Here is a 19,865-nt window from a genome sequence, read left to right on the forward strand (position 1 = left end):
GCGGATGCCCATTAATTTCCACGATGCCCAGACACGTGGGGGCACGGGGTCCAACGTCGGAGGCTAAGCTCAGGAACCCGACGCTTAATACCCGTCCCCTGATGTCATGGGCGGGTCCCTGGCGTCTATCTATTCTCGGTGCCAACCTCACTGTCGGGTCCACTGCCGAACCACGGAAAATCTACCGAGGACTTACCCTGAGCTCGAGCCTGTCTTAACACAGCTCTAAACACAGCGAACGACTCCTTGAACGAGTACAAACGTTTTCTGTGTTCACATCTCACACTCACCATGGCAGATCAGCCGAAACATTCCATACTCTCACGTCTATTGACAGGTCTAATCCGTCAGACTAAGACTGGTATCGCTTAAACACAAAGAATTCAATAAAATACAAGAAGACTGAAAATCAACTGCGCCCCAAATGACCGGCCCCCTGATGCCCCTTTGTGAACCCGAGAACCCCGATAGGAATCTTTCATTTCACCGGCCTCCCCAGGTCGTGTCTCGGCCATCGTTCTTTGGAAACCCTCCAATCGCTTCGGACTCATTACTTTGCAAAGAACACCAGAAAACTAGCAACCAAACAACAGAGAATCATGTCCATTTTGGGAACCCCGCCTTCCCCGAATGTTTGTCCAAGCAATTTTTCTACCGTTGTGACCGTGTCAGCCGTGTATGTGGGATTTTTTTGGGTTTGCATATCCAGATCAGTTATGTGTAAACAGAATTAGGTAGTGTTCGTCATCTTTTTTTCTTGAAACAAATCCGGCACGTGGGAAGCATTGTCCACGGCCGCGATCGTCATGTCCGTTTGGCGTCGTGATGCATGTCTGAAGCAACCATAGACGCCTTCGTCGCAAATTTTCGTGTACTGTTATCAGGCCTCCTCCACTTGCACCTTGAGGCTGACACCTCCAGGCGCGCTGGACTTGTTGTCGTCATCCGCAACTTCACCAACGGCACTGGCACTGAGACTGGGCGGGCTGCTGCTTTGAGGGCTGTTGGGCTCCATCGTCAGAACCGGGGTCGGCGCCGCCGAATTAGTGTCGGTCTGGGATCCCCCAGACTTGGACGGCGGCGTCTGCGTCGCGTAGATGAGCCTGTCAATGGCGGCGAGCTGGCGGCTGGTGCTGGTCTTGCGGAGAGTGTTGAACTGAGGTCGCATCTCCTCTACAAAGGCCTCGCGCTCGGCACCCTCGAGCTGGTTCAGCAGCTTTTGGATGACGTAGTTGCCGTACTGATCCTTCATCATCAGCTGGAGCGAGCTCGTGCCGTCGCTCGCCTGTGAGATGATCTGCTCCCGGATGCCCTTGCGCTCTTCCGCACTGCCGTACTGTATGCACTTTTCCACAACGTTGGATGCAAACTTGTGCTTGGACAGGGTGACCAGCTGTGCAATGACTAGCTGGATGATCCTCGATCGGTCCTCGGGCATGCCGTGCTCGATGATGTGCTGCACCACGTAGTTGCCGTACTGGTCGGTGATGAGAACCTGCGTGGAGTTGTGCAACTCAGCCAGGATAGTCTCCTTGTCCTGCTCTGTGCCGTACTCCAGCATACGCTGAATGACCCGGCAAGCGTACATGTGAGCCGCCAGCTGGCTGACTTGGCCGCGGAAGGCGTCCATGACGAAGTCAATGTACTGGCGGGGGACCAGCTCGATGATCTTCTGCACGACGTGGTTGCCGTTCTGGTCCTTGACGACCTTGAGGATCTCGGGCTCCAGCTCCTTGACCAGCTCGGCCTGCTGCTCGACAAGAACATGTTCCAGGGCCTGCAAATGTTAGCTTCGCCAAGTATGGTAGGATGGAGGATATGCGCACCTTTTGAACGACGCGGCAAGCGTACATCTGCATTGACAGGTCGACGACCTTGCCCTTCATCTGCGACGCCAAAACCTTCTTCTGGACCTGGTTGCCGTGCTCAAAGAACTTCTGGATGACATAGTTGCCAAAAACATCCTTCATCAGCTGGATTGCGTTGGGCTCAATCTCGCGGAATACCTGATCTTTTTCGTCGCTGTTGGCCGTCTCAAGCTTTTGCTGGATGAAGCGCGATCCGTGCTGATCACCGCTGAACTCGACAATGTGGCTGTAAATGTCCTTCAACTCGTACCGCTTGTTCGACTTGGAGCTCGACCTGAATTCCTCCAGGAGCAGGCTCCGGACGCCCTTGCCAGGGTCCTGGTCCTTGCTAGGCCGGATGGGCATAACTCCCGGCATCGAATACGGCGACATGTGCAAGCCGTAGCCGGGCAGAGGAAGCGATGGCCGTCCATACGGGTCAAACATTTGCGGAGGATACTGGCCTGCAAAGTTGGGGGTGTAGTAGGGTCCAGGGTAGAAAGCAGGAGCCTGCGCCTGGATGAAGGCTGGGACGGGCGTCCGGCGGTCGCCATCCGGGATCATTCTCAGATCGCGGGATGACGGTCGTTGGGTCCACGGGTCGGATGTCTGAGGCGCAAACGTCTTGGGGCTCGTGACGACCCGGTACTGACCAGAGGCACCCGCGATGCGATCGGTGGAACCACGCTTATGCGGCAGGTACTGAGCCATGGCGTCGGCGTACACGTCGCCAGTAATTGCGGCGTTGATGTCGCCCCTCCAGGGCTGAGACACGGGGTTGAACTGGAAGTTCGGCGCACCGGCGGCGAGGCTCTGGGCCTCGTCCAGAGTGAGACTCTTCTTGAACTGCGGAGCCAGGTCCGCTTCGTCCATCTGTCTGCCGTTGGCTATGAAAGCCCTGTTGTTGGTGGTCTGCGTGGGGAAGGAGGAAGAGTGGCCGGGAATGGCCGGACGGCTCGAGGCAATCGAGTTGCTGGGAGTGTGGCCATACCCAAAGTTGTCTCGGAAGGCAGGGGGCGAATGGTGCGAGTCGTCCGACTGGCGCGAGGGAGGAATGCTGCTGTCTCTCGAGGGAGCACCCACCACACCGAGGCTCAGGTACGCATTGTCTTTGGAACCTCGCTTCTCCTGCCTCGTGTACGAGCCCTCAAAGGCGCCGCCGTAACTCGTTCCGAAGCCCGTGTTCTCCTTGTCCTCCTCCAGGTATGATTTTGGCCGACCGTTGATGAGGTTGCGTCCCTGCCCGACGGCGTTGTTCTCGAAGAAGGAGTTGCTGTTGTGCAGGCTGTCGCGCGTGCGATTCGGCGAGGTGCTGCCCGAGGCCGATCGAGTCTGGTTGTCCTGGTTCCAGGGATTCTGGGTCCACGTGTCCGCCTCCGAGTTCGCAGCAAGGGCACCAGACCCTGATGGTTGTCCGGCAAAGCTGTCTTCTGGGCCTGGCGAGTCACAGAGTCAGCACCACGGTCTACACGACATCAACCAGCGTCCCGACGAGACGTACCTCTAGGATCTCTCTTTCCTGCACCTCCTGTGTACGTCGTATTCCAGATGTTTTGCGTGTACAAGTTGGAGCTGCCGAAGCCCGGGGCGACCCCGGGAGTAGGCTTCTCGTTCTGGCCGTTCGCCATGGGGAAGCTTCCGTACCGACCTCCTGGCCGGGCCTGTCGAACGTGGTAGGTTAGCAGAGTGGCAGCCATGGGTGGAGGGTAGAGGGAGCAGCAAAAGGGAAAGTAAAGGCGCGAGGCAAGCTTTTTTTGAGCTGTTTGCCAGGTCTAGGCGAAGTTCCGAGCGCCGAATTGGTGACTCGGGCCAAGAGGCCATGAGGGCGCTAGTCAAGCGCAGTCTTGACACACACGGCCGCGCGCTCGCATCTTCGCGACCCGGGGCTCACCCCCATCGGACCTCACGTGGAGTAAACGGGGCAGCGACTTACGGTGGTGGTCATGTTCGTGGTCGGTCTCTGCGCAGGAGAGACGGTCGCAGAAGATGCGGTCGAGTGTCCGGGGGAAGCGGAGAGGAGGAGCGAGGGTTTTCCGGAGGTTGGTTGTGAGAGCGAGGGGAGGAAGTTGGCGGTTGCGATGGCGAGACGGGACACAGGTTGCTGCTGCTGCTGCTGCTATAGTCTGGTCTGTCACACCTAGGTACTGCGGTGGCTGGCGGGAAGCGAGGACGCAAAGGTTGAGGGCCGTCTATGTGGCTGCACACGTTGAGGGCGCGGCTGCTTTTGGACAGTTTGGGTTTTCCGATGGTGAATTATATACGATGTAGGTGTAAACTTTTTCTTGCGACGGTAACTTTCTCCAGGAATCGTCTATGGCGCGCGGACTAAAAAACGAAGGGAGAACGGCGGGCGTCAGCAAAACCAGGCAGACTGGGGGGGGGGCAGAAATTCTAGCGCGAAGCACAGGGTTGATTGTTGAGGAGAATTTGCCCGCTTTGGTTGTGAGGGAGGGAGGCGAGAAGAGGAGTAACAAGGTGAGGGATAAGGGTGCAGGTACTGATTATGTAGAAAGAAACAAAGCGAGCGGGCTCCAGAGGCAAGGTATGTGGGAGAGCAATAGCGGGATGGGAGGGATGGAGGAATGGAGGAATGTGAGGAGAATGACGAAGAGGGAGAAAATGTACAGCGATGGAGAGCGAGAAGTAACAGAAAAAAAAAATACCCGACAGGACAAGCGTCGCTGGTAAGGCTGATTAGGTTGATTGCTGAATGGAGCGCCCGCGGTCGGCTGGGGCGATGGACAAGACGGGAGCGGGCAGCTAATAACTTTGTAGGAGATTTTTTTTGCGCAATCCAATATGGAGGAGGACCTGAACCTGGAGCCTCTGGAGGTCGACCTTACCAGCTGGACCTAGACTAGACCTAGGACTGGAGCTGTAGCTGCGACTTGCAGACGGACTAGACGGAGGAGGCATCCACTGGGGAGACGGAGACGGGGCGGAAGCACAGGAGGAGGGTGAGAAGGGGGGTTTGAAGGGGAGCTGACATGGAGCTTTCTTGTCTTGGGTGTGGCCCATTTGCCCCAAGTGGTCCTCTCTGCTCTCTCGAGAGTCAAGGATGCGGCCGGGGGTGCATAGGGACTGGGACTGGGACTGGGCCTGGCAACACTGGCAAGCCTGGGACCGGGACTGGAGATGGAGCCGTGGGAAGAAGGGGACAGACACCGTGGTAGACACGGGCGGGAAGGATGATTGATGGATGGCAGACGGGAAGGGGTCAGCCATGCGAGGGATGGGGATGTAAGGCCAGGTACGGATGGAAACAACACACACACATTCTTGCCGGTAATTATCGTACCTCTTTCTTGCTGTGGGGTGCCAAGGTGCTCAAGTCGGCAAGGTAGACAGGCAATGAAGGCGGGAAAGAGGGAGGCGAAAGGACGGGAGCATGAGATGGGAAAGATCAGAGCAGGTAGGCAGACAAGGGGGGAGGGAGCAATGATAGTTTGGCTCTGTTATTGGATCCAACAAGAGAGACGAGACTTTGCGCCGAACTTACCAAATCTTGTGCTCCTGTCCTGCGAGAGAAGGAGTGTGTGCGAGGGTTACAAATTCCCTGCTGCCTTTTTTTTTTTCGTTGCCTTGCCTAATTTTGTTCCTCTATTCGTCGATGGTCTGATTTGGCTGCCTGTGGCTGTCTCTCCTCTCAGTGAAGGTAGGTAGGTACCTTACGGACAGGTGGTGACGACAGAAACGAGTGCCCAAAGGGTGATGCGTCGTTTTGGGATTGTGCGTATGTGGGCGAGCGAAGAGCGTTCGTCTCCAAATGATGTGATGTGCGGCTTGACAAAAAAGCTAAATGTTCGTTTGCAGCCGTCTCGTGTGGACGGTTTATGCGTGCGTTCAGAAGGCTGAGGTACCGGGCACCTTGGCGGGGGAAAAGCCAAGGTACTCTGACAAAGTACGGCTGAAGAGGTATCGACGGTGGAGGCAAACAGGACCGACGTCCAATCAACCTACCTAATGTATCCGTATGCGGAGACGGTGGTCCGTACAATGAGTGAAGTGACTGCTTGTCCTGGGTGAGGAGGTGTCGAGAGGAAACGGGCGGGCCAACAGGTATCAAGTGCGTGGCGGGAAGCAATGTACGAGTCTCCGGGGTTCGAAACGTCGATACCAGTCGGGACGAATCGTGTATGCAGTCTATCGCGTGTGTGCTTCTTGCTCCTCGGTAGGTACCTCGGCTGGTGTGTGCGTTGCTCGTGTGAGTGTGTGTAATTACTTTGGGTAGTGAACCCACGCTGGGGGCCCCAAGAGATATATGTTCCTGGGGTCAAATCCACCAGACAGTCAATGACTATGGCAGGCGATGAATATAGGCTGTAGAGGGAAAGGGCAAAAGAAGAAGAAGAAGAAGCAAAAAGTAGGTTAAAACAGGCAGACGAGGCAGAAGGAAAAAAAGAGCGAGGAAACTGCAACGAGGCGTGGTGGTTCCCAGTGATAAAATAGAGTCTGAGAAATGGCAGATGGGTGTGCAAGTGCGGCAAGCCTTTGGAGCCCTTCGGTTTTTGGATCCTTTGGACTGAAATGGCGCTTTGCGATTGGCCTCCGACGGCTGGCCACAGGCACGACAGGGAGAGACGTTGATGTTGCAATGGTTCCAGCCCCAAGGCGAGGAGGTACTTTACGCTGCCTTGGCTTGGCCAGGGTAGGGCAAACCGCAAAGCAGACAAGCAGAAAGTGGCCGTCCTTGAATGGTCAAAGGTTCTCGCAGACTGCGTGTACCGAGACCGAGTGGGTATGGTCGTGGTGATGCTGCTGCTGCTGCTGCTGCATGTGCCGCACTACTGTTGATACAGATGCTGCACTTTGGGATAAATAAACGGCAAAAGGGACAGCTGCCCGAGGACCAAATCACAGCAAAGCGAGAGAGCCGGGACCGGGGCCGGGACCGGGACCGTTCCGTTTGTGCAGTTTGTTCGCTGGTGGTACGCAGTAGAGCAAAGAGAACAACACAGGCCTGGTCTCTCGGGTACCTGGGAACGTGTATCTGATGCCGTCGTGGTGCGTCGACGCCTATCTATTCGTACTCCGGAGACCCTCAGACCAGGAAGATGGCGCCGGATATGCAATTTGGCTCGTCGATGAGAGAATGCAGACGCAGCGCGCAGGGCCGGGAGTGTGGGCCACTGCTGAGCAGACGACAGAGGCAGACAGACGGGAACAAGGCCAGGCACGGGAGACACTGGCTGGTAGCTCTACTTTGTAGCGCATCCGTACGTACGAGCAGAGCTTGGTAGCTGCAGGTCATTCAAGACACGAAGCGGAGCAGAGACTGTGGTGCTCTGGAGTCTGTACGAGTAGACCAAGGGCGACGAGAGAGGTGAGCGTGGAAGAAGTGGCACCCTTGGGCCAGGAGTCGCTGTTGATCGGCGTGATCTCACTCTCAATCTGCCCTCAACGGATGGATGCTGCCCCAAGATCAGACAGAGTAGGCGAGGCGGCAGCAGGCTTCTTCGTCTTTCGAGGTGAGGTGCCGTGTCGTTGGTCGTCCGAGAGCTGGGTCCAGAGTCTTCGACCTCTGCAGGAATCTGGGCTGGACAGTAGGCGGCGAGTCCAATCGAGGGAGACACACGGACGGGAATGTGCTAGGACGAGACGAGTCAAGAACAAAAAAGCCCCGTCTGCTGGGTGTGGGGGGGAGGGGGAGAGAAGGGGGTCTGCCGTCCTTTTTAGCGTCTTACGGGGGGTCTGTTTGTTCGGGGGCACTCCTCGTGGACGGAGGAGCCATAAGAGATACAACTGGGATGCGATGCCGCCGCCTCTCAGAGTGAGTTCTTTCGCGCGGCACACAAATCTCTTCCAGTGGACTGTGGAGGGCATCAGCAGATGATGAAGCTCATCTTCAGGGCGTGCGTCTCGAGCAAACGGGTGCTGCCCTTTTTCAAAACTTCTCAAAGACCTCCCTCTCCTGCGCCGACCAGCTGGAGCCGGGCTGATGTCGATGGGGGGGGTCCGGGACGGATGGCGCGACGATCAATGCAGGCGAGATAATACGGACAAGGGGACTGTTAAGAGACAATACTTGGACAATGCGCGTGTGATGGATTGCTTACAGCCCGCGGTTTGCGTGGTATCGTCCCCTGGATGTAATCCGCAGGTGATGTAATCAACAATCCAAGCAACACGAACCTGGCGAAGTCGCTTGACTCGCTCCCCGCTGTCGTTGTCGCGCAGCACACGCAGCTGAAAAAGAAAGCTCAATTTCTCAACAGGACGGCAACGGCACCGAGCAGAAACCAGGGTCGAGGCACGGAGTAGAGAACAGAACAAGCCTGGACCAGGGGTGTGGAGGGGGCCACAAGTCTGCAGCAGCCGGGTGGATCGCCGTGTAAGAGAAGACTACTTCGTACTCAAAGACGAGCGGCCAGCCGGGGGGCTTGGATGTTTTGTTTACTCGCCTCGTCAACAGCGAGCAAACTTGTCGTTGACTGCCTGACGGCGGTTGGTGATGATGGCAACCCAGGCGAGCCGTCACCTGAAATTTGGCAGGTCGCCGCCAACTGCCCAGGCCCCGGATTTTTCCCTGGTCGCGCGTCCAGTGCCATCCTGCTGTCTTTGAGCCGTGTCGCCTTTGGTTTCTTGTCGCGACTCCAGAGGCCAGGGGGCGGCGATATGTGCCGGAAATGTACGGATACTTGCAACTGTATTCCGGCCGAGTTCCGTGTATGATCTTCAGGTATTATGGGGCAAGAACGACACCCAAGTCTTTTGAGATCCGAGGAAGCGAAACAGACTACCAAAAAAAAAGAGAAAAAAGTGCGCTTCGTTTCTTCAACGTGCGTTTCCTCGGCTGTTCACTCGCTGCAATGTGCTGGAATGTCTAGAGGAAAAGACTCTTGTGCGATGTCGCGTGCTGCCCCGTCCTGTGTCGCCTCGTTATTGTCCAGGAAGGGCAGCGTTCGCCTTCCAAGTTGGGCGATATGATTCTGCAACAAGGCAAGCTACCTTACCTGACCTTGACGCCGCACCTTACTCGTACAACCCAGCTTTTGATTGCGACTTTGAAGTAGAAACAGCTTCCTCCGTCGTCATGTGCCTCGGTTGAACAGACGTCGCATGTATCAAAGGCCTCGTCGTCTCTGTCGTTCTTCTACTTGATTCGCAGACAGAGGGGCCCAATGAACATGTGCGAGCTCAGTGCGAGCTGAGGGAACCTCTTCAGCCATGGCTCGTGTTTTCAATACACGATGAACCCACCGGGGCGGTGCCGCCAGTCCCGCGAGTTGCTGAGCCTGTCGTTGAACGTCTCAAAGACTTCAATGAGTTCCCAGGAAACAAATCATGGCTGCACTTGTATGCCAAGTGCCAGCCTTGCTTTTGTCGCCCCGTAAAAGTCAAGCAAGGGGTGCGCGGACGAGCAGACGGTGGGTGTGACGATGATGCGCAATACAGGCAATCCGTCCACGGGGGTATTATGGCATGTCCAGTTCCTCGTTGACCACATGGCTCTTGGAACGCAATTCTCCTGAATCCGCATAGCGGAATGCTGTAATGTTGCTGGAGGACGCGCTGGCACGTCCTTGTTCCGCCATCCCTCGGCTGAACAAATGAGCCCGTCAACGTTTCCGCGTGGTACGAACCGGTCCATGGGGGCCGGCAATCTCATCCCTGACCTTCTCCGCCCGTCCCAAGTTCCCAACACGCCCTGTCAAACCTACATCGGCCCCATCAGTATGGCAACCAAGAGCAAAGGTACCTACAGGCGCCTTGGAGTGCCACTTGAGTCGGAGTCGACCGGCTCGCAAGGACTTGTTCTAGAGACCCGCGCGTCCCAAACTGCTCCCGCTCGCCTTTTCGCCTGTTTGTGTTCCTCTCTAACGAGCAAATTCCCACGCAGTGTCACACTGCATTTGGGGCGCACCCCTTTTAAGACGTCAAAGACAGTGCCCGGCTCCGAGCAGAAAATCATGGGCCAGGTGTGGATTGGCCCTCGTGGTTGGAATCAACATGTTTCGTAGCTGGTCTTCACCCAGTGCTGTGGCCGCCAGGCGCTCGTCCTTTCCGCAAAAGGTTATTACTGAGTGAGGTGCCTTCTGGCTTACTGGGCATCGCTTTGCTACATCCCACGGGTGCGACGCAGCGACACTGGTACTCACCAAGTGCACTGGTGTGTCATACCGCTCTACTTTGCATTCTACGAGGATTTGCTGCGTATACGGAGTCAAGAGGTTTTCCCTTCCCCTCTCTGTTCGAGCCGACGGGGTTTCGTGAAACTCCAACAGACTGGACCTTTCTTCCCCCAAAAGACCGCCCGAAGTTTGAGTGTATCGACCCCGGATTAGTCCAGGTCCACTCTGGCGGGGATGTCGTTGTTTCAGCGTTTCAACTTTACCGGCTTGAACAAGCCAGTCACGACTGCTATTTATTTCCAGGCGGCCTGGTCCGTTCACGTTCCTCCTTGACGGTCCCGAGCAGGGTCTCATTGGATGATGGCGCGCTGGAAGGAGGACACGGCAGGGATCGTCATTCCTCAATGTCCTGGAAGCCATCACATCCCACCAGCGAGGGCTTGCGGCTTGGTGATCATCTCGCATATGTGAGGTGTTGCATGAGGGCGTCAATTACTTGAGGCTAATTGCTCTCGGAGGTCGTGTCAAATTGCTGAACAGCCAGCGGGATGCGATTTCGATGGCTCACACACTGACGACCCATTAACCCTCTAGCTTACCTGACGAAGGTAGAGTATGTTCGCCGCCTCTTGTCGGCCGGCATGAATGCTTTCTTTTGGGCAATGAGTAGCCTGGCTTCTTGCCGCCCCCCTACGGACGAAGCCATCCATGTGATCTTCGCGGGGGTGCTTCTGGCGCCACAAGATGCCCTGCAAAAACAAAAATATGCCTGAAGAGGGTAGGAAAAAGCAAAGCCCAGAATCAAGCCTGCCCTGCTTTCAATATACTGAACTTTTGTCGCGAAGCCTACCTAGAAGTTCTCGTCTGCGAGATAGGCAAACATGCTTGGACAGTAAGGCGTGTCGCTGCCGTCCGGGTACTTTGGTCTTGTCCGGTCCCCGCCAGCGACTGAGTCGTCCTATCAGACGTGCCAGTCTCTGGAGCTGGTACACGATTTCGACGAGACTACTTCTCCTTGGGTCCTTGCTCGAGAAGAGTCAAAAGTTCTGTGGACACGCTCGACTACATGCCGGGATGACTTGGAGTACACCCATTGGCTAGAGGCCGGTTGAGCGGCCGGCCAAGTCGCTGACCGCCTCAGGTTTGCTTCTTCGCCAGAGAAGCCGACGAGAGTTGCTCCTCAACGAGCGCCTCTGCCGTAAACCTTTTGCTGAGACATTGGGGGCAAAGTAATCCGATCTTGCAGTCGCTCGCCGCTGTGTAATATCGATGTGGACGAGGGAGATTTGTACGCATGGCGGGTTTGTCCAAGTCCTGTGAGAGGATTGGTGTCTGTCCAGACCCATCCTAGACGTTGTGGCACTTGCAATGATGAAAAGTGCTACACCGCCTCCTGCCATGATTAGTCTGACGCACGAGAGACGGTCATCGTCGCTGAAGTTGGGTGGTGAACGCGGGGCTCTCGCAGTACGCGACGGGTGGCTGCGTTCGCACACGTCCAAGCAAGAATCGGGACTTTGTATGCTGGTATTCGAATTCGTGTCTCGTCAATCTTGTTGGATCAAGACCTGACCGCTTGCTACTGGGCCCGATTCAGTTGAGGTCTTGTATGCTGTCGTAGCAGGACTGTAGATGTTTGCCAACTGCCTGGTGTCTAATCGTCTGACTTGTGCTGTACTGAGCAACCTCTCTTGCACAGTCGTAAACGGCGACTTCGCAGGACCGAGGCGAACAGTGATGGCAGACTATCCTCTGCTGGCCTAGCCGGGATGCGCAGATTGCATTTGGCACTCGGACAGGCTCTGGTCTACCTCCCCGCCCGCCGGAGTGCTTCATTGTCGTTGCATACATCGTATTCGTAGTAGAGCAGCCGGGCGAGATATGGTCCAAATCGCCCTTCCGCGCAAGAGCACCGCCCGTCAGACTGCTTCGGTGTCGTTGCATTCATCGTATCCGTCCGATGTGGCCATCGCCGCCCCTCTCTGCGCAAGACCACCAACGGGTGAAATGCCTCATGCGGTAGGATCCGTTCTGGGTGAGAATTAGCAAGCTCCATTCGATTGTTGAGCCAATCTGACTGATCGAAGCGACTCAAGACGACGTCGGGCACTCATGTCTGCAGGGACACCTCAGCAAGAGACAACTCATCGCGGAAACCTCATGGCCGGATTGCCTGTCGTGTTGTCTCCCACCAGAATGCGGCCATGGTCCAAAGAAGAAAAAGTATGCTGCGGGAAACATGCGACGAGGGAACGCATGTGTTTGCCGAGAGTGAGGCACACCATGGCCAGGGACACCGGGTCGTGAGATGGATCGTGCCTTTGGATGGCGCCCACAGATGAGTTTATAGTGTTTTAGGCCGAAAGCCTCCTTGGCATCAATGGTGCGCTACCGAGCCGCCGAATGTAGAGCTTCCCACTTGGACGAATTGCCTGTGATGACTTCGAGCCAAGAAATCATGACAGCAGAAGCCGACGAGAGGTGTAATTCGTTTCTCTGTGGCGCCCCAATGAATCGGGGTGGACTGGCGCCACAAAAGAGCGCCACAGGGAGCTCGGGCCACATCCTCGGTATGTTCGGTATCGAGCTGTCAATGTTGCATTGGACGCGGAGAGACATGGGTTATGGGATAAGAGGTGGTCGCTGCATTGAACAATGCAACGTGCTTCATAACAAACGAGATGAAAAACTCTCGTTTGTCTCCAAGGGGCAACGTCAATTCCACGAAATCTCGTAGACGGTCCCGAAAGGGATGATCTGCGACAACAGGAGCCGGCAAGCGGAGTCGGACGAAAATGCCATGCTCACTTCGCCATGGAACGGGCAGGATTTTGGATTATATACGACTCTCTAACAGCCCGCAAGCGTGGAAGAGTCCATTCACGAGTCCGTAATCTCGTGCGTACGGCAACGGAGCCATCGTGGGCCACGAGGCTCTCGCTTTGCCAGAGAGATGATGCTGCGGGTCGCGCGCCCCACTGGCATGGAGTGCTGCTGGAGCTCCGACGCTATTTCTGGCATCGGGAGGTTGCCGCCGCCAAAAAGGTGGGAGAGGTCGGAATGAGTTAATAAGGTCTTTCTAGAATTGGGAGAGAGTCAGCAAGTCGCAACCTGATTTGATATGTTGGATATTGCATTCGTGGGGCCCCGGGAGAGGCCAAGGCTACATTGGGACGGACGACATTTCAGTCGGCGACGGTACGGACACGGATACCCGGAGACATTTGGACCAGAGGAGGGATGAAGCCGGCAGCTGTTTCTTCTCAATCAGCGATGGCGAGAGAGAGAGAGATATCCGTTAGCGCCGGTGTTTAATGGCTCGGTGATGAAATCAAGAGGGGAGGGCGGCAGAGGTGGCGTCGGACTGGACAGAGGGGAAAAGCCAAAAGAGATGCGGCAATGGTCTGGTCGGGCGAATGAGAGATGATTCAGAGTTCAGTTTGTCGGCGGGCGTTGCAATGTTATTCTTACAGTCGCTATTTGTTTGTAACCTCAACTGAGGGCCGGGTATTGTTGACGACGGAGTCACGGACGCACCTAACTTCTCGAAATGGATGTCACCACGACGCTAACGGCGTGTTCTATCCAATGGACCCGCTTGTCCAAGGTCGCAGTGGGTGCTGATTTGCGAGTCCAGATTGCATAGAAAAAGGGGAGTCCCAACTTGTCGTCACAGCCGCCCAGGCTCGGAATAGGGCAAAAGTCAGGGGCAGCCGGCAGAATCCAGGAACAGGAGCGAGCTTGTGAAGAAGGAGCCAGGGCTCGATCCTGCACACGAGCTCACGGACCACGAGCCCCTGCAGGGGGTCGATGAGCTTAGTTGGGAAACGACCAACGACGGCCCAATAATCAGCACCGTTTCGAGGAGGCTCCCGGCACCGCCCCGCTCCTTCCAGGTACACAACGGCCCCATTGGCCAATGGCGGAAATTGCAACAGACCGTTGACGAATCGTGCGTGCCTGTCAGACGGGCTCAATCTTGGGGCGTTGCTTCCCATGTCCCAAATCAGTCCAGTTGCTCCATGGGCTGTGCTTGCCAGAATGGAGAATTGGCCCGGTCCAGATCCACTATGCCAATGGAACTATGGATTCCATGGAAGGGCGGCTGGGAGGACCGTTTGCTGTCGTCCGATGTTGCCATTTTCCTCTTTTCACCTGGGCTCTTTTTACACCTCCGTCTTGAATTTGTCTCGCTACTTTGGCCAGGCGGTGAAGACGTGGAGCGTCTCCTGCGTCTTTAGTACAGGTAGGTACTTAACAGAGTAGCACGTACTGAGTGCCTGGCTTCTCTCGACTCGGTCTGGCTCGGTTGTGATCCCTGCCGCCTTGCCAATAGGCTGGGGCCCTAGAAAGGATTCAATCTGTGATCACGAACCGCCCCATGCAATGATGAATGATGCCGCCCTTTTCTGTGCGCGTATGCTGTGCCTCCGCTGAATAGATCCTTGGATGCCTGGCCAGGAACGGCATGGCTCCATCGCGCCTTCCTCCCAGGCGTCTAATGCCGCCCACACTGAGCAGTAGCCACTCGCCCGCTGCCCCAGTCCTACCTAGGTAATGCAAGCCTGCACCAATTGTCCACGCACCACGCACCACGCACACCGCACACAGCAGACCTCTCCAGTTCTCCTCTCCTCGGCGCTACCCCCTGTCCGTCCATTCTCCAGGACATATCCTTCCTCGTTCCCTTCTCGACTTCTTCTCCTCCTCCCTTCCCTCCCCTTCTTCTTCAACAACTTTGTTCAAATCGTCGTCGTCCTTGCTGTACGTTGCAGGACCGTTTGTTGTCACTCGCTCTCTATTAGCACCCTCCTTCCAGTCACTCTCTAATATTATCCCCCCCATTGGAATTACCGCTTGCATTCACTAAGCAGCATTCCGTCCTATCGTTAATACCCACCCGCTCACTACGTACCATCGCATCTACACCGAAAAACACCACATCCCCAAATCCAAAAATATCCACGACACACCGAGAGACAAGTGCATTCTTTAACGACTTCGAGACTGCCTGCCAAAGAGAGGTCTTAATCCCTTGCGTACGTGCCACTTCTTTCTTGCGGGAGGGCGAATCCGCCCTTTGTGGACACTCGAGGAGCTGCGTTGGCCGGTGAGAAAAGGGAGACCTGGAATGGGTCTGGGTCCCCTTTGCGTGTTCACCAGAAAATGCTCCAGAATGTCTTACCATGTGTCGGACCCTCAAACAACAACCCCCTTTCGCGATGCTAACAATCGCCTCTACAGTCGTCCGCTCGTTCATAATTATATCGAATACCGCTCCCTTCGACTCGCACCACAGGAAAGGGATATTTGCAGTAATAATCAGACCCGCTCACGACCAGCACAATGCCTTCCATCCAGAACCTCATCTCCCGCAGCGCCCCTGTCGTTGTCCCCCGCGACGTCGACGGCGGCGACACTCTCAACCTCATGATCGTCGTCCTCGCGTTGGTCTTCTTCGCCCTTCTCCTCGTCTCCACACTCTTCCTCATGCGCCGCATGCGCAGACAACAGCGCCAAGAACAGATGCTCCCTTCCTATCAAGAAGTCAAGGGCGGCGCCAGAAACCACCACAACCTCACCATTCAGACAAGTCAGGACGGCCGCTCAAGCGTCTTGTACATCGGCCAGGACGGACGCTCGCCGATGCTCCAGAACCCCCAGTCCGCTCCCCACTCTCCCGACAACGTGCCCGAGATCCACATCACCTTCCCCGACGAGCAGGATGAGGGCGGTCGCCGCAAGAGCGGCCGCGTGCTCGTCGTCCGCGTTGGCGATGGCGGCTCCGTCGGCCTCGAGCCTGTCCGCGACGAGCAGCTCCCCGCGTACGAGAAGGACAGCAAGTCGCAGTTCTACTCGGTCGACATGGACTCGATCGGCGGCCTGCGGGAGAAGGAGCGCTTCAACTAAACAACCCAAACCAAAACTATCAAGTGTCCTATTTTGCCCGGACAAATTTCTTGTGTACAGATCGGCTCCCGCTGTACAAACCACTCAGCATTTTTCTCAACATGGCATGGCGTTCGACGACACACACTCTTATACCCTGCGCACCGGGATGACTTTCCGCGCAATGCATGGTCCACACACGGGGCATCTACCAGCGTCTGTGGAGTTATCGTGCATTGGCATTAGGAGATGGCTCTGGGCGCAACTCTTACGTATATAAACTAACGACTACCCCCGGGAAGCCCGTCTCGCGGTGTGAACGAAACCAGGAATCACCGTGTGGTGAAGGCGAATGCCGGGTTGTAGAATATTTGTATATTCTAATGCTGTATAATTTCCTTCTGTCCTATAAACAATTCAAAGCAAATGATGACCATGGCCCCTGGAATCACCGTGCTACCCCGGGACCGTCGATCTTTGAGTCCGTGTGCCACTCTACGTTGCAGCCACCCCGCATTGGCTATATTTACCGGAGGTCCGACGTCAATGTTTAATGTCATTGGGCCAGTAGCCGCTCCTGCGGCGTGGTACCTCGGGCGCGGCAAACCACGAAGAAACGTCCTTGATCGACGACCTGTATTGTAAACCATGTTGAGAAAACGTCCGGGCCATGATTGACACACGATGGATTTGCGACGATCAACTCCCCGACTCATGCTCCAAGAGGGACGCGGAACTGGCCCGGCCCGGCTCACACTGGGGAAGGACCATAAAATATCTCTCCTCTCTCCGCCGGATCTCCCCGGGTAATCGCAGCGGTTGGGCGACGCACATCGCCGTGTCGAACCTCACCCCGACCAGTGAGGGTTTGCGATTGAGACAATGAGTGGGCTTTCCATGGTGTTCTCACGGGAGCGGCGAGAAGCCTCCTTTTTTTGATGTGGTTTATATCTAGAGCAGACTCTCCTGTCCTCGGTCTTGCATTTCGACAACGTCATCAATCCCCAGTGTACATTCGTGCGTCAATCTCATTATGGCGCCCTCTTCGGAAATACCCCCTTCATACGAGCAGCCCGCAAAGCCCAGCGGTCTAGGTGGACAAGGCCAACTTCACCATCTTCATGCTGGATCATCTCCGCTACGACTCACTAGGCTGTAATGGGAACGAGGTCAGCCCTTCTTGTATTTCACCTATCCATACTCCTAATCAGAGCGCTCTCCGCATAACAGCCGTCAAGATATCCAACCTTAGCCTGCACGCATTCCCGCTGCAGCATGTTCACAGACAACTAGCCGCACGTCTCGGGTCGCCGTTCCCTCAAGGACCTCATCAAGCCGTGGAGCCCAACCTGTTCCGTCCTCTCAAAATGAAGGGCGGGTACCACGTCGCGTGCCAGGCGTCGCACGGCGACAGGTTCGCATCAACGGTGACCAAGCCGTCGCTCAATGAGTACGGCTTCCTCAAGACGCCCGCATTCGCGCCGCGGTTCGCCGGCAGGAACAGGGCGGACCCAGAGGACAAAAAAGGATATTTAGAAGAGGCTGTTCTACAAGGGGCTGAGGAACCCCAATGTGTCGAAGGATTACGTTGATTTCTTTCCGCACTGCCCATTCAGGTAGAGAAGCCGTACTTTTCCATGTACGGCCGCAGTCATATGGGCAAGCCTACGAGTCCGCAAGACAAAGTAAGCACTCGTGGACGCCGTGCGAGGACACTACACAAGGATACCTTAGCTAACAACCACAGCAGACCGGCTACGAGCCCCGCTACATGCAGCTCAGCCGCGAGCGATACGGTGCCCACCGCGCCACGCCCAAGATCTGGGCCGAGGTGATGGAGACCTACTACAGCGTAATCTCCCTCTTCAACGACCAGTTCAGGCACGTGGTTGAGCGGACAAGGGCGCTGGGGGCACTGGCACTCGACCGTGACGCCCTTGTTCACCGACCACGTCGAGTACCTCGGCGACCACGGCATGATTGAGAAGTGGCCGTCAGGGCTCTCGGACTCGCTCACCCACAAGCCGCTCACTCTCGGCGGCTGCGGCCTGCCGTGAGGCGCTGTGTATGATGAGATGGCTGAGATAGGGGGCCTCGTGCCGACACTGTTCCCGTTTGCAGGCGTCGGGGAGTATTCCCCGCACTGCGGCGTCTCGCTCGCAGATATTTTGACTTTGGAAGGACGGGATGCTGAGTCGGGCGGCGTCAAGAAGCACAAGGAGTTTGCCTTCCTCGAGGGCGGGTTCCTGACGAGCGAGGAGCCGCTGCTCGAGTAGTGGCTGTTCCCCCGCGACATCAAGGCGGCTTTACAGCACGAGGACACGACAATTGTGGGCAAGAGCGTGTCGTGCCGCGATAAAGAATGGAGCTTTGTGTACAGGCTGTATCAGCCGGCGGGGCTATACGACCGCAGCGGAGACCCGGGGGAGCTTCACAATTTGGCCGAAGTTGCAGAGTATCAGGAGGTGAGGAGGCGGGTGGAAAGGGTGGTGCTGCGGTTGATGGTCGAAACAGCGATTTCCTCCCGTGGCGGAAGGCACCACGGTTCCCGGCTGTGGAAATGAAGAGTGTTGCGGATCAGTTTAGGAGACGGGGCGGGCACTTGGAGACGGATTTCACGGAGTGATCTCGCTCGATACAAATAATGCAGTGCGCAGATGCACTTTAAAGGTGTTGGTGTTGACTGTCGAGCGAAGTAATTTGTTAGTTCCGGAGCTCCGAACAAGGTCCCCACTTGTCGCCGGGGTCGCGGTCGGTGTGGGTCTCAGTGGTGGCCGTGGCCGGAGACTTGACGAAGCTGGGATCCGGCTCTCGTTTCGGCTCGCCCCTTCCAAACACGACACTCAACACCACCCAAAACATTGGTCTCACGGAACCAGCGGGTTGGAGTCTGAATTCTTCCCTTCTCCACTATACAAGGTCGTCGACGCCCCGTCCGCTCGCGTGCCGCTGCGATGTGATTTGTGTCCTTTCGTCTGCCTCGCACAGCGAGCGTGTTGCCGGATAGCCTGCGCGGTTCGGGAATTGTGCTGTGTACCTACGTTTTAGCCGCCACAGTGGGCGCAGGTGGCTCCGCGTTGCCGCAAGTTTCCTCGACATTAGCGGTAACAGCTTTTCTTGGTCAACCGTCACCAAGCCGCCAGACTGCGTTCCGTCTGCACATGTCCCCAGCAGGGCAGTCACAGAAGTGAGCCGTCCCCACCACGGGCTCGTTGGCTCGACTGAGGCGGAGAAAGGCAAGTCGATCCCAGCGATACCCACCAGCTGGACAACCGAGGGCCACCTCCTGCACCGCACCTAAATTTTAACTCTAATCCACTCTTGGCTAACTCTGTTGTTATTCTTTTTGTCTCCCTTCACGGGTGCCTGACATCCTCCCACAGAATTGGTTTGGGAACAGTCCACCTCCACAACCACCATGCATGAGAAGGCAGTTTGCTGGGTATGGATGGCCAAGGGGTTTTGTTAGTCTCTTTCCTGCTTAGGTTGTTAGTGGCCAGGGCTAAGGCTCTCCCGTTGATCAGCGTGTGTCACTTGTTTTGTCTGACGTCCAAACCCGGCCCCGTTGTGTCTGCAACGCCACCCCTTTTCCCCGCCCACCACTCGCTCCGCACTCCACCCAGTTACCATACTAGGGACGGGGGGACTCGAGAACTCACTCCAGCGTCCTGCAACACATCTGACACGAGCGCACAACCCCCTCGAACGCCCATCAACGAGGATCTTGACGCAGGAAACAATCGTAGCACTGCACCCCAGCACATCCCATCCGCACCCCCTTTTTCCCAACGAGCAGCGCAACAATGATCAAACAACGCCAATGTCCAATTGGGCCGCGGGAAGGGGCTACAGGGGTTGGTTCCTTTCGCACCATGAGTCGTTTAACCCTTCCTCGTTACAAGATAACCTTACTAAAGTTACCGAGGGTTACACTCGTCAAAAGTCTTGTTTCTCTCCATCCTGGGGTCGCCATGGACCATGGATGATTGGGGGGAGGGAGGCTTAGAAGAGACCGGGACAAAAAAAAAAAAACTGACAGACAGAACAACCCGTGGAC

General features: G+C 56.2%; 4 protein-coding genes across 4 annotated transcripts; 2 read left to right on the plus strand and 2 right to left on the minus strand.

Annotated features, from left to right (window-relative positions):
• Positions 1-880: 880 nt before the first annotated feature.
• Positions 881-3,792, minus strand: CORC01_09228 (uncharacterized protein; the record flags this gene model as incomplete). Its single annotated transcript, XM_022620857.1, has 4 exons — positions 881-1,777; positions 1,827-3,283; positions 3,349-3,508; positions 3,781-3,792. 4 exons carry the CDS (start codon positions 3,790-3,792, stop codon positions 881-883), a joined length of 2,526 nt encoding a protein of 841 aa, XP_022472657.1.
• An 11,473-nt stretch (positions 3,793-15,265) lies between these two features.
• CORC01_09229 (uncharacterized protein) lies at positions 15,266-15,829 on the plus strand (the record flags this gene model as incomplete). Its single annotated transcript, XM_022620858.1, has 1 exon — positions 15,266-15,829. The coding sequence occupies one exon, from the start codon at positions 15,266-15,268 to the stop codon at positions 15,827-15,829; it is 564 nt and encodes a 187-aa protein (XP_022472658.1).
• Positions 15,830-16,929: 1,100 nt separating this feature from the next.
• On the plus strand, positions 16,930-18,084 carry CORC01_09230 (sulfatase; the record flags this gene model as incomplete). The annotated part of the gene is made up of 4 exons (XM_022620859.1): positions 16,930-17,352; positions 17,425-17,493; positions 17,559-17,765; positions 17,893-18,084. 4 exons carry the CDS (start codon positions 16,930-16,932, stop codon positions 18,082-18,084), a joined length of 891 nt encoding a protein of 296 aa, XP_022472659.1.
• Positions 18,085-18,266: 182 nt separating this feature from the next.
• CORC01_09231 (uncharacterized protein) lies at positions 18,267-18,670 on the minus strand (the record flags this gene model as incomplete). Its single annotated transcript, XM_022620860.1, has 2 exons — positions 18,267-18,360; positions 18,543-18,670. 2 exons carry the CDS (start codon positions 18,668-18,670, stop codon positions 18,267-18,269), a joined length of 222 nt encoding a protein of 73 aa, XP_022472660.1.
• Between the last annotated feature and the right edge of the window lie 1,195 nt (positions 18,671-19,865).

Source organism: Colletotrichum orchidophilum, assembly GCF_001831195.1.
Source record: "Colletotrichum orchidophilum strain IMI 309357 chromosome Unknown Scaffold_82.1, whole genome shotgun sequence".
Classification (NCBI taxonomy): Eukaryota; Fungi; Ascomycota; class Sordariomycetes; order Glomerellales; family Glomerellaceae; genus Colletotrichum; species Colletotrichum orchidophilum.